This window comes from Haemaphysalis longicornis, unplaced genomic scaffold, assembly GCF_048455015.1.
Source record: "Haemaphysalis longicornis isolate Haplotype H1 unplaced genomic scaffold, Haemaphysalis longicornis Haplotype H1 scaffold_1, whole genome shotgun sequence".
In the NCBI taxonomy this organism is placed as follows: domain Eukaryota; kingdom Metazoa; phylum Arthropoda; class Arachnida; order Ixodida; family Ixodidae; genus Haemaphysalis; species Haemaphysalis longicornis.
Window position 1 is genome coordinate 311,845,879 of NW_027526203.1, and position 14,328 is coordinate 311,860,206.

Here is a 14,328-nt window from a genome sequence, read left to right on the forward strand (position 1 = left end):
GCATTCTGAAAGTCTGAGGAATATCAGCCCATCTGCAGGGAGTGTAAAATGGTCAGGCAACACCAGATAATTAGCGCTCTGCGACTTCACAGCACCTCAGCTCGTCTTCGCCACCTCAAGTCTTGCTGCTCCCAGAAACATCCTGTCTTGAATCTACCAGAAATTGGCTGTTTTGCAATAAAAAAAAGAAAAACTGAAAAAATTACACGATTTACAGAGTGTATGCATTTTGATGCACACTGCAAGTTTTGCAGCTCACAACCGATTTTTCAAAATGGCACCCGTTTCGGTGGGAGCGCACAACAATTTCCATCAATGATTGGTAATAGTCCCCAGTAATATGTACTGTAAAAGCAGCGACCAGAATAGGCGATCACGATGCAAGCGATGGAAAATATTTTTCCCCTGCTACCAACCTCACTGTAAAAATCTAAGTTTCTGCCCGAACTCTTAGACTAAATCTAAGCCAAAATCAAATATAGCCATTCGACCAGTGCACGTGATGACTCCCTTCCAACATGATTTAGAGAGTGACAAGAACTCACCAAGAAATGGAAGAACTTGATGTAGAAGTTGGTGCGAACATGAAACACAGCGTACTGGCCAGCCTGTGAAATATAGTGGGAGATAGGCGTGAGTAGAACAATGCTCCTGTCTTCCATTTTTGTGTCTTTGGCCAATATTTGGCGCTTTCTTAGTACTATAACCAGATAATGATAGACATTGAGTTTGGCATGGCCGTTTTTGCTTTCAATTTATTTATGGGCCGAAGAGAGAAAAAACCAACATGTTCCCACGACCCAAAAGTATCTTATGTGACGTAGAAAGGCATTTAGGGGGGCGTTCAACACAGACAAGTATATGCAAACTTTCATGTACTATATGAAAGATTCAATCTGATGACAGGTCAGGCTTAACATCAGTGATAAACCTTGAGCCACAAGTATCCCCTTATCAGATTTTTAACTTAACGTTTTTCCACATTAACCAGCCCAGCCCTGCCCAGCCTTCCAACAAAAATGCAATTGCAGTTGCACAGAATGGCGACGTGGAGCTTTGTGAAAGTGCATACAGTCATCTTTCTTTTTGCCTGCTGAGCTGACCAAGAGACAAAAAGACCAGGCAACAAAACCCAGCACAACGATATAAATCAAAGCTATGAAAAGCACTTTCAATTAAAAATTAAGGCAGTAAAAACTGGTAACCTACTAGGCCTATTCGGAATGTAGAAAATTTGGCAAAACGAATGTCCCCTTGTTCGATTTGTTAAGGAGTGCAATAGTGCATCTTACGTTAAACCCGTCGCTCTCATGCATGAGAGGGAGACATCCCTTTATTGAGTCTTAAGCGGGTTTAGGGGGAGCGGTGCAGCTGTTGGTTTAAGGCCGGCAGCGAAGTTGGCAGCACAGGTGACCAGAAGTGTCTGGACATCTGGGTTTGAACTGCCCAGTGCTCCCTCCCACTGCTCTTCGTTAACTATGGCAGGAAAGGGATCTTGAGGGCAGGCCCATATAGAGTGAATCAGTGTGACTAAAGCCCCTCCATCAGGCGGATGAGAGCAGTACGGAGGGGCTTTAAGTGTCAGCAGGTCACCACAGATTGGGCAATTCGCTGAGGGGTCCTGTGAGGGGTGAATTCAGTGCTGTAGTGCTTGGAAGGCTAAGGAGTTTGTCTGCACGAGTCGCCGTAAGCGCTCCTGATGGTTGGTTAGCTCAGGGTGGGCCGAATCATGCATGATCAATTCCCCGCTATATATATTACATATTATTATGGGAATAGGGGGCTCATTTTATTAAACACAGAAACGAGCGCCGGGTAGTCAAATGATGGATCGCCAATGCTATGTTAATCTTTCAGACGTGACGTATTAAAAAAAGTAGTTGCGCTTGTGTCGTTCTCCCCATCCATTTGCTGGGCTCAGAGACCACTAAAAATAATTCAGCAGGAACTAGCTGGATTGGGTACTTCCGTAATTTATTTTAGCCATATTTACTTCTAGACAGCCACATGAGGGGAACAAAGCCTGTCTAGAGTGAGGAAAAGTTACTTTGGTTGCTTAGCAAAAACAAATTCAGCTTCGAGTAATAGAAATGTTTTTTGGTGTAATAAAATCAAACCAAAGGGGTGCGGTTTGCACTGAGAAGTTGCTGATCATGAAAGTAGATCATAAATCACGGAATGCTAACCCGATCTATTTAGCAGAGCTTGTTTCATGTCCTGGCGACACCAGTGCATACAAGAGTGAGCAGAGCACGCGATTGGTGCACCAAGTGATTTGCAATGAACGAGGCAACGTAGAAGCTATATTCTGTGCAACCGAAGAATGGCTACTTCCTGAATCTTCTTGTATTAGACTACGATCACGTTCTGTAAGATAGTGGCCACATAATTATTTAGGCATAATAAGCGGAAATGTCCAGCACTACTTTCTGAAAATGACGGCCAAAAAAAAACAAGACTGAAGAGGAAGAAAAATTTTCTTCCAACGACTCTAGTGCGAGTTGCATGGTCACAGGGGGTCTGCAGCCACTGTGTCAGCTGGAGAACATACAAAGCACATGCAGCTTGACGGCTGTGCACTTTTTTTTCTTCCGGCGATTATAAACGTTTTCCAAGATTATGGAGTACTTTTCCTGGCATCGTGCGTCTGTCCCTCCCGGAGAATGTGCGCCTGTGCGTAATTTGTTATCGCTGGTTTCATGGCACATGCGCCACCGAAGGCGAAGTGAAATGGTGAGGGGGAGGTGCAGCAAATTGTCACAGCGACCCGTTGGAAGGACCACAGGCTGCAGACACAGTTGCCACAGTAACAGAGATAGTGCTAGCTGGGCAGCGGCAGAGCTTCCTGGTGGCCTCCGCAGTGCGCTTAGTGCGTAATGCACCGTCCCGGTCGACTGAGTGCATTATGCGCCTAGAAAGCTGGACAGTGTGAGCTAGATGTGCAAAGGCAGCTCGATGTAACACAGATATACACGTGGACATCCGGCACTCTCCTTGAGCTACTGTGCACTTCGTATACTTAACCGTCAAAAACAAAGCTGCGCCCGGGATATAAGGCATGCCGCAGTGCATGGCTCCAGATTATTTTTAATCACCTAGGGATGCTCAACGTGTGCCGAAATCTCTACACACTGCCATTTTCATTTTTTTCCTCCACCAGAAAAACGGCCGCCACAGCCAGGATCGAATCCATGTCCTTGGGCTCTGCAGCATGTCTTAGCCACTGGGCCACTGGGACAGGTGTATTCATGACTGTCGTTGTATGCATGACTGTTGTGATAAACTATTTGCCAATCCCTTCCTGGTTTGGTATATCTGAGTTCGACCAAATAGGAAATGCTTGAAAATACTTACAACGCCGTTCGCCGTGCTGGTAGTGATCTGTATATACTTCTTGCCTGGTGAAAGCTGAGCAATTGCGAGTGCTTCCGTATCAACTGTGTCTTCCTTATCATGATACCTTGCCTGCAAAAACCAAATCAATGGTGCACTTAGAAAGTGGAAAAAAAAAGTTCATTGTCTTTCAAGCTAAACCAATGTCAAGCGCTAGATGTGTGTATGATGACTTATTCACCGCAGTTTAGTATGGCAAGCAATGGTTGACAATGAGCTGCTTGAAGGAGTTCTTGTGGCAGGTAAAACATGGTTTTGGAGCAGACACTTCAGCTTGTGCAGCAGAAGATTTTGGATCACTTAAACGGTCATGTGAGTACGGTATAACTGAACACCATGAGCAGTCCCTCGAAAGGCAATTTAATGACTATAAAACATTAATATTCATACAGGACAGTAACAGCAACTGGCAAAAGTTTTTATTTAGCTGAAAACCATGAATTTATTTCTAACACAAAGGCCTTAATTTTTTACAACAATCAGTACAAAAAAAATGCGGGTCACTACGCCAATACAAGAACAAACCTGGACTTTTTTTCTTCTGGAAAAAAGCCAGGTTCGCAAGGGTCTCCAAAAGCTTTTTCTGACCCTCCAGCTTAAGGCCTGGACACATCAGTGTCAGAAAAGCAATATATGTTCAGGCCAGGGGCTCAACATTTTCTTGGTCGACTTGACTATCGTGGGCAGTTCTCCCTCCTGGCCACCTTTATTGGGGCGCCACCTGAACTTGCGGCGCTTAGAAGTTCCGGAATGTGAAGTGAAATCCTCATGATATACAAACCTCTGGAGTAGTAAGAAATATGTACTACATGCTAAAAATTGCCTGTGGATCTGTTTTGCCACAGTGCACTACTGAGCACTATTTCTACTAAGGGTTGAAATGAAAACGTCTGTATACACATCATTTGTTATACGCCAAATAACTCCAGGTACACGTCTACATTAGTCTGAAGTCTATGAGTTAAGGCCCATTAAACCCAACACTTAAGATAGGCGCAGGCCAGCGCAAAGCATGAAAGGAAGTTAGGCTTCCAAAACCAGGATAGCAGGGTAGATTTACTGTATTTATTTGATTATAAGGAAGTCACGATTATAAGGCGAGGGTGCAGTTCGGAGAGTAAAAAAATCACCATATATATATATATATATATATACACAGCTTCAAATATAAGGCAGGGTATGACTTTGAGACTACAGATTTTGGAAAAAAAAACCTCACGTTATACCGTATTTACCCGATTCTAACGCGCCCCCGATTCTAACGCGCACCCGATTTTCCTGGCAAAAAACCGAAAAAACTTTCACCTCCGATTGTAACGCGCACGGTACTTTGTGACCCAGACAAAAGAATGCGAGAGAAATGGGCGATTTATTTCCCGAAGTAATCTCACTCATCTCACTCCTCGTCGCTCTCCGCTGACCACAACATCTCGTCCTCGGTGCCTTCAAGCGCGTTCGCGATGCCACACTTCTGAACGAACGTTCAACCATGGTCGATAGGATCGTGGCCCACACCTCCCACGCAGTCCCGAGAGCTTCTCCAGAGGTGCACGCTTCAGCCGACCGCTCGTTTTTAACGCGTGGGAGCCGCTGCTGCCGTAGCTGTTATCAAGCACGCAAGTGAAACGATTTGACAATTTGTGTGAACGCCGATAGAAAAGACTAGACGCCTAGGCTTGCTGCGTCCGGAAAATCGTTGCTAAAAGCTTTGGCGCCATCTTGAGATGGCGATGGCGATGGGTGGGACGAAATTTCCGCTGTTTCGGCAGTTTCGGTTTTGTATCCGATTCTAACGCGCATGCGATTTTTCGGCGTATTTTTTCGAAAAAAAAGTGCGCGTTAGAATCGGGTAAATACGGTATTTGAATAAATACAGTAAAGCTCGCAACTTTGAAACTGGTAATTTAATCAAAATAAAAGCTGCATGACTAGCATGTTGGAAGCGGTGTGCTCACAGTCGCTGAAGTGCTCTGTGCGGAAGTAAGATGCAGGAGTGCATTTTTATACGTGCACATTTTAGTTCACTTGGAAATGCAGTGAAACGTTAGAAAACATGATGTGCTGTTTAGTCCACAAAAATAAAGTCCCATTGTGTTGCTCAGCGTATATTCATTCAGTGATGACTTCATGATCGCAGCACATTGACACGTTTCGAGTAGTCGCTCCTTCGTAAAAGCCTGGTTTCTTGCGGTACAATTATGAGTATGCACTCTGCATGTGGACTCACCCTTATGTTAATGCGTTCGGCCCCTTCGGGTGCTTCCACTTCAACTATGGCCATGCCCTGCTCATCCGGCTGCTTCTCAACTTCCTCCAGACTTCGGCTGCCGCCCTGTGTGGTGAAGCTTACCGTGATGTTCGAGTTGGCCAGTTTCTCCTCTGGCAACTTCACCAGGTCATGGTACGTGACAGCAATCTGCGATGCACACAACAGGTGCACATTCACTGATCAAGCGACCACCGGGTTCTGTGAGTGAGCTGGTAAAAGCAGACCAGCAGCTTCGATTACGCTCCGAACAGCCGCATTCCATTCAGCCAATAAGAAGAGCAAGTGGGTCAGAACATCTCTGTGCTCGTGGCGGTCATTAATAATTGCTTGACTATACAGTTCTTAGGAGGCTAAAGTAAATAAGCGTAAGTGTAATCACTTGGACAGGGCAGAAGCATAAGCATACTTGTGCTCTTACTTATCCTAAAAGAATCAACATGCATTGCGATACCAATCTACGAATCAGGTATTGCCACCTCAGGAACGGCAACCAGAGCCGGTTGCCCGAAATTACTGCAACTTTGCGCAGCGCTCAGGACCTGCTCGACTGACTCACGTATCAATAAGCACTTCATGACTCGCCATTCTGTCATTTGAATGTGCAAGCCATATTAGTGGCTGTTCTCCTGCAGCCAATCTCATGCACCTCTTGAATCATGATTGCCACAAAAGAATTCCTCACAATGGCATTACCTTGAAAATGAGTTCACTGCAACAGCACAGTTTGAGCCCCTCCTGTGACTGCTGTGCACTGTGCAATGCATTAAAACAATCTCACTGTTGAATTTAGGTTATCCCCCATGCCTTATGCACCTTCATGGCATCTAGCACACCAAGGGTGACCAACTAGGTGGAGTCTCAAAGCTACTCATGGTTTATTACACCAACAGCTCCTATAACACCACTATTTGTAGGTATTATTCCCCTCCCAGCATTGTTTTATTTACACTGCTAAGAGGGCCACCGCGGCATAATAAATATAATACAGACAAGAAAAGCTGATAGTGAATTCCTTTGCTCATTTTCTTTCTCATAGTTAGTTTTATCCAGATACGTACTACCAGTATTTTTTTATATCTTACATTAGCTATGGCCATTGACACTCTGTGAGTAGCTCTCAGGTCTTGACGTATTTCACTCATCTACCTTTCCACACCTTTGCTGGTCACCCACCTTCACAGCACAGACTGAGTCATGAATTTGTGCTCGTGCTGCAGCAGCCCAGTTTGTGCTGCAGACCCCAACAGACATCACCCAACGGTGCCGACGGCATTACGTTACTGCTCACACAGTAAAATGCTGCAAGGCACAAACTGCAGGCATGCGCACATGAGCACATCCCCCAAAGGTGGCTTGAAAGGCCAGCTCAAGATAAGCTACTTACGTATATCGTGAAGAGCATTCCCGGCTTGAAGACTAGCGGCTTAACGCCAAGTATCTTGAGGCTGAGTGAGGAGTTGATGACACGGGAGCGCGCGTAGCCGTCCACTACGATGTCCAGGAAGCGCTCGCCCACGCCAGCCTTTATTTCAATCTCGCATTTGTCCAGTGGGTAGGACCCCGCCAGCTCACGCAGCTCTGACAAGGGGAACTTGAACTGGTAACCCATCTGAAACTAAGGGTGAGAAACGAAAGCAAATTGCCGTGTTAGTCACCCTTTACAAGAACATGGGCATCGGGAAGCGAGTGTGTCAGTGTGTCCCGGTTGGTGAGTGTGTGTGCGTCGGTATTTCTGTGCACAAATATCTGCGCATATACTTTTTTTTTCTGCATACAGGCGTATACTACTTCTTGTGATTGAAATCCCACATGTACATTGCTTTTATACGTAGTACTCCCACGACTAGTTCCAATTTGAAACTTTAATGCAGCAATAAGCAGTACCAAAACAGTGATTAAAATATTCAGTGGCAATTGAATACATTTAAACTGTAAATTTATTTCTGTGCAGTCCACAATGACAGGGCAACTTAGCTACTAAGGGCCATAATGTATGACATGAGTATGATTGTGTCCTGCTCTCATACACTCGATGATTAGGCAGCCTTTTACTCTAAAGACCTCCTTCAAGCTGCTTCAACAGTAAGAAGCTCATTTTCTGGCCACCAGACCTTTCTTCAGCTGCACTTTTTATGTTTGGAAGTAACATTTATTTTTTGTTGCTACAGGTGGTTACAGTGCATTTCTTTTACAGGGTGTTACACCGATAAATGAGCGTCTTTAAAATTCTTTCCTGAGCAAACCGCCTGTCCATTTGCGCTTGAACTTTGCATGAAAATCCCATTTTGTGGTCTATTTTGTTTAACACCAACAATGTTGACAGCAGTTACCTGCTTATTAAGAAAATAAATAAAAACAATTTTCACCTATTGGAGAGTGGCGGCCACCTTGAACGTTATGACCAACTTAGAATGGTGGTGTTGCCTGCTGTATGCAGAACAAAACGTGCGATGGTGGTTCACGGTAAGAAGGAGCCAAATATGGTGGCAGAAGATAAAACAACCTATTTCGCCACTAATTTAATAATTTATGACAATCACAAGTGGTTAAATAAGAGGTCATAGAAATCACAATACGATATGAACCCCTTGGTTCACCGTTGCCAATACCAGTAAATGTTACAGTTTTTTTTTTTCATATGCTTTCGAATCATGTCATCTGCTGTGCCAGGTTACTCGCTTTCCGAAACGTTTTCTTTTCCTTTCCTTTTGTGTAGTTTGTTCTCATTCTACTTTTACTGTGTACGTTCATGTCTGTGCTTGTGCCGCACTTTTATGAGATCTTTCACTGCAGACAAAAAGGTAGCCTGTTCATCTAAAGTGAATGATCTCATGACGGCACGGCACAGACATATTGCATGCACAGACTAATAAAAGTAAAATGAGAACAAACCAACAAACCTGAACAATGAATCGTGAGCCTGATTTCAGAAAGCTGGGTAATCTTGCACAGCAGACAACAGATGACCCCAACGCAGGTGGGAAAAAAAAATCCGGCATTTATTGGTTTTGGCAATGATGAACCACTGGAACATATTATTATTATAAGTATGAGCAGTTTTGAAACTATTTGTAATCATTGTAAACTAGTGATGAAAAAAGGTTTTTTATCTTCCGTCTCATCTGGCTCCACGTGTTTCATTCTATATATGGCAGGTGGCGCCGCCGTTCCAAGTTGGGCTTAAACATCCAAGATGGCCACCACTCCCCCAGAGGCAAAAATCGTTTTTAAGTGCAGAACACTTTAGGCGATCGCCTTGTCGTCCTAGCTCGCTCGCTCGACCCAAGTATATAGAGCACCAAGGCGGCGTCCCGGGGTAACGCTGTTGTTCGCGGCTAACCCCAGAGGCTTCGAAAGCCAATCGGTTTATATAGTCATAAGCGTTCGAAAACTCGTGAAATGCTGGCGCTTGTCATACATCTTCCCGTTGTTTAGCGCAAAGAAAACTATAGGTACATTTGAGGAAAAATATACGCAATTAACCGGCAGCGCCCGCGCCCGCGCTTCTTTAGTTAAGGGCGCCCGTTGGGTTGGTTTTTACGGTAGTAAACGCAAAATGTGGCAGTGCAACGCTGGCACGTGCGGGGAGAAAAGCACAAAGAGAACAGAACTCCCGCTGGCGCAGTTTCAGGCAGGGGGCACGCGAGCACTGGGAAGGCGGGAAATTTGAATTGCACTAAGCGGATAACAGCGGTACAGCCCATTATGGTGAATCACTGCTCTGCACTTCCGACAGCTTTCACATTGAGTGGAACGGCTTTAATTTTTTCATTTATTTTCTAAATAAGCAGGTAACTGCCCTAATCTCAGTTGGTGTTAAACAAAATACACTACAAATCGCCACCTTCATGTAAATTTTGGGCATGAGCAGAGCTGTGGTTTGCGGCAGAACAAAGTTTTAAAGATGCTCAATTATTGGTGTCACATCCTGCATATTCAAATCATTGCCCTGCCTAGACTCATTTGCTCATAAGGCTCTTCCTGGACAAAGGCTACAATATTAGCACTGAGTGTTAAAAAGTTTGCTGCAGCTTATTTGCAGATACAGGACATTACCTTTACATTATAATCAATTCCCTGAACTGGTATGGGTCCCAGACATAGTACAGCCTAAAAATAAAACCACATAGTTACACGGCCCTTTTTTTTTTTAACCAAACAGCATGTCAACCATATGAACAAAATCATGCCTAGCATTATCAATGCAGTTTCAGAGCTTTCTGAGGGAAAAAAAGTTAACTTTGACCGGAAAACGTACAGCAAATGTTCTGCACACCTAACAAAAAAAAAAAAAATGGCAGCATCTTGACTCCATGGATGATGGCGAGGGTGCGGAGTCCGAGGACTCCAAATGACATCCAGGTTGCGCCCCGAGTGACATCCGATTTGCGCCCCGACCGTCATTCGATTTGAGCCCTGAGTTGTACCTTGATTATTCCCTAAATGAAACTGCAACTCACGGCTCAAATCGAATTTTGCTTGATTTTCGCTTGATGGTGGTGTGCGCACGGATGGACGTGGACGGACATTGTGAGGTCCTAAGGTACTCCGCACCATTACAGGCGAGGGAGTAAGCCGTTTAATTCTCGGGTACTAACTCACGGTTGTAGCCCAATGGGCAAGACAACTGACACTAACTCTCTCTGGTCTACCAAACACAAGCTCGAATCCTACCGGCGCCTGTGTAATTTTTTGCGATTGTAAATGCTATGCGCACGGACGCGGACGGACATTGTGAGGTCCTAAGGTGCTCCGCACCCAATATAGCTCAGTGCAGGTTTCGTAACAGGGTCGCAAGAGCAGACCCCTTGGTATACAGTTATCCTGCTTATAAAAATGTTTGCTCCCACTCGAAAATGCGAACCACAGATTATCAGCGATCATATTTTGAGGGCGGGGGCAGAATCTTGTTCTCGAACCAACAAGTAGAATTCCCGAACAGGACAAGGTCGGAGCCTCGCGTCTGCAGCAAAAACACGGTCACCGGCGAGAGTGGGGCTTACATCGTGCACGTATTCTTCGAGGTAGCGGTCAACGATCTGCAGTCCCGGGTCATAGTCCCTGACCATGGTGGGCCGCACGTAGGCACGGATGGTGGCGTTGCCGAATACGGGTGCCACGGTGGTGTAGTTTGCCGACACATCACCCTCGAGGTATTCGTCCGTGTCCAGCACAAACGGCGGCACGGTCACGTAGACGTCGTAGCGCTCGGTGAACCAGCGCTCCAGCAGGATCTTTTTCTCCTCCACCTGACTCAGCACCACCACCTTGATGCTCCACCAGCCCACCGCGTAGTCGTACGGCAGCTCGAAATTGATCTTGATGAAACCTGCATGGTGCAACCCGCGCTCACAATGAAAAGCCACTCGCGCTGTGTACTTCGAACAGTTGCCCAGCTCCACCGTGATTGCGAGGCACGCCAGAGTTGAGGTACCTGGATCAGTTCGGAACACCAGGTTTCTCCACCGGAATGTATGGGATCGAACCCCAAACCTGCTATTCAGCAGCAGAGCGCTTCTGACACTACAACGGTAGACACCGGGGCTCTTCGATTTGCACTCTCAGACTCACCGCGGATAGTTAGGGGGTAGTCCGAGGATTCCCCGAAGCCATAGGGATACATGGGAAAATCGAATGCCGGACTGCTTCTCGGGGAGTCCGCGGTGAGTCCGATACTGTAAATCGAAGAGCCCCACCACCATTTGTTTACAGCACGACGGTCGTGGTTTACAGCACGGCGGCCTGGGCGCGGCCATCTTAGCCGACGTGACGTCATCTGCCATTGATGATCTCATTTCTCGCCGTGGCCTTCGCTACTATTCTAGTTCACTAAAGTGTGAACCGTATGGAGCGTTTTCTGCTCGCGAAAACGCGCCGCGCACGCCACAGGTGCGTGACGCTGCCGCGGAACCACTCGCACGCTGCGCGCGGCGTGGCAGGCAACGGCAACATGGCGGCGGCTTCGGCCGCGAAGTAGTGTCGGGAGCTCCAGCGACCGCTTCTAAAATTCCGCTCAAGGCACGCACGAAGTTGCTTGTGCGGTAAAGGAGCTTAAAAACGGTACTACAAAACATCACCCCCGCCGCTAGTGAAAGCGCCATGCAATAACTGTCAGTAGTATTAACTCTCTGCCTGGCGGTCTGTCTCCAGCGCTTCGAAACTGCCGCCATGAGGCGCGCGCCTCCCCATTGGCGCAAGTCGCCAAGCTCCTCCCACTGCCGCGCGCGACGCGCGTCATTTTCTGAGCACGTGCGCGCGGAATCGTCGACGCGGGCGTGACGGGGCGTCGAAAAAACACACGCGCAGCGCCGACGCGTGCGAATCGCGTGAAAAAACGCTCCATGCGGTTCGGCCGAAAAAAAGCACGCGCAACGCCGACGCGCGCGAATCGCGTGAAAAAACGTACGTTGTCCAGAGTACTCGAAGGCGGCTTTTGTACTCCGAATTTCTACCGTAACCATCGTTATCATAACGAACTGACTCTCAACCCGAACAATTATGACATGATTACGGTGTTGAAGGCTTGATATACTCGCTAACGAACGCAATAAATAGTATACGTGCATATATCGCAAGAATCGAAACCGATGATTATTTCCAAGAAGATACTTATTGTTTTCCATCCCTTCCTGGCGCAAAGAACAAGTCCTGGTTTACTCGGGATGGCGCTCTATGAATCAAATAAAATTACTCTGACTCTCTTGTCCCGGACTGAGGATCCAGCCCATAATCAGCTCGATTTTACAATTAAAATTTACTCCTCCCTCTCCTCCTCCTCTTGAGTGCAGTTTTCCTATAACGCATATCTGAATATTGGGAAGATATGGCTGTGGGAAATGTACCGAATTTCCCTCCAGGTCTGTTCAAAACTTGTGTTACTGTATCTTTACCGTAGACGTAGCTTGTTTTGCTCAATAAACCTCCATACTGGTAAGAAGCCTGGTATAAAACCAGCACACTCCTATACACACACATATGGGCTATTTGGAACTCAACCTACAGTTTTAGCAGCCCATAGTGCATGTCGGCATAGTTTCATACTATGACAAAGTAAAGTCATGTGATACAATACTTTCGATTGTTCGACGAGATTGCAAAAAGTTCTTTCCCCCGCATACGATTACCGGAATCATAATGCCTTCTGCCAAGCCGGCAGCCCCGAAGGCCTGGTAATTGCTTTGGTCTTGCATTTTCGCTATTGTTGGTTATTAGCAGCTGGCTGCTCGCTTTGCTGAACACAGAAGCTCACGCTTACTCCGACTTTTCGCGCTCCGCCCAGTGCCGGCTTCGCAAAAACTGGGCGACGCCGGCAATGTTTTTTTCCGGAGCGGTATCAAATACTATACTTTAAATAACGCCTTGAGCTAGTGTATGCGATTTTAAGTGTTTTATTTTGATAAAAAAATTAAAGCCGATCCACTCAACGTGAAAGCTGTCGTAAATGCAGAGCAGTGATTCGCCATAACGGCCTGTGGCACCGTTATCCGCTAACTGCTACTACCCATCACGCTCTTCGCCTCCCTGTCTCACTTCTCTCTTGATGAATTGAACGGAGGTTTGTCCAAAGCAGTTCAAATTTCCCGCCTTCGCAGTGCTCGCGCGCCCCCTGCCTGGAACGAACAGCGCGAGCGGTTCTCGCACGTGCCGGCACCTTACTGCGCAGTCCACAACGCGTTGTTTTTGGCGGTCCCATCTCCCCGCGAGGGGGACTCGAGTAAATGCGTCGCATACGGGGTGGGTGTATTGCGTTAGTTGGTGGTAGTGAATGCGTTGTATCAGCAGCTTCTTGACGTAGTTTGAATGAGTCAAGGATATAAGGCGCGTTCGTAGCCTCCCATTCTGTGTCGGCTTTGTGGCGTAGTGGGTAGAGCACCATGTACATTGCGTTCCGCCCGCAGGGTCGAGGGATCGAAACAAGGCGCCGGATAGTATTTTTTTTATATAGTGTATGGGGATGCGGACAACGACGGTGCGGACTACGACGGACGTCAACGCGGGTGACATCGTGAGTTACTGAAATGCTCTGCATTTAAAAGTTACGCACACGCAAAATATGGTGCGGACCAGCATCAGACGTTAACCAAGCGTAAAGAAACAGCAGGGAGAGCGAGCCCGGAGTTAAGCAGACGACATATGCGAGAGTCCCGAAGTCGACGTCACGGAGGCGCGCTTCGCAGCGCCGCCCGTGGTCGCGCTCACCGCCAATACAACAAATAGTCACCTAGGCCGCCTAAGCTGCTTGAAATGCTAAAACTAGATAAAAATGCAAACTGATTGCACATCATATACCTTATATTTCCAATACCCGGCAGCGCTGCCTAGTCGTCCCGACAGATCACTCGGTACTCTACGAATGCGTGCTCACACTAGGCCTCCACTCACTATGGCGAGCGCGAGTGGACGCGGTGGAGTGTGCTCCTAACTCAAACCAGCGTGGCGGCATTTCGTCCAGAAAACAATGTACCGTGAGCGCGCTTGGGGCACCCGACTCGGACACAGAACTGTGCGAAGGCTTCGCGCGCTGCCGCCGCGCCACGGTGGCCTTCAAGACAAAAGAAGCAGGACGCTTTACACGCCTATGAAGGCAGGGACCAGGAGGGGGTATTGTGCACTACGCGTACTTTCGTCAACCGAGACGCTTTGCATGAGTCAATTGGACGTGCGAG

At 46.9% G+C, this 14,328-nt stretch overlaps 1 protein-coding gene across 1 annotated transcript in view; it reads right to left on the bottom strand.

Annotated features, from left to right (window-relative positions):
• LOC144150028 (CD109 antigen-like) overlaps positions 1-14,328 on the bottom strand; it is a 167,765-nt gene that overhangs the window by 64,051 nt on the left and 89,386 nt on the right. Inside the window, exons 6-10 of the mRNA XM_077681819.1 lie at positions 10,666-10,991; positions 7,047-7,277; positions 5,621-5,809; positions 3,355-3,465; positions 546-608 (exon numbers count right to left, since the gene is read on the bottom strand). Coding sequence (XP_077537945.1) covers positions 546-608; positions 3,355-3,465; positions 5,621-5,809; positions 7,047-7,277; positions 10,666-10,991 — 920 coding nt within the window. The remainder of the gene's footprint in view (positions 1-545; positions 609-3,354; positions 3,466-5,620; positions 5,810-7,046; positions 7,278-10,665; positions 10,992-14,328) is intronic.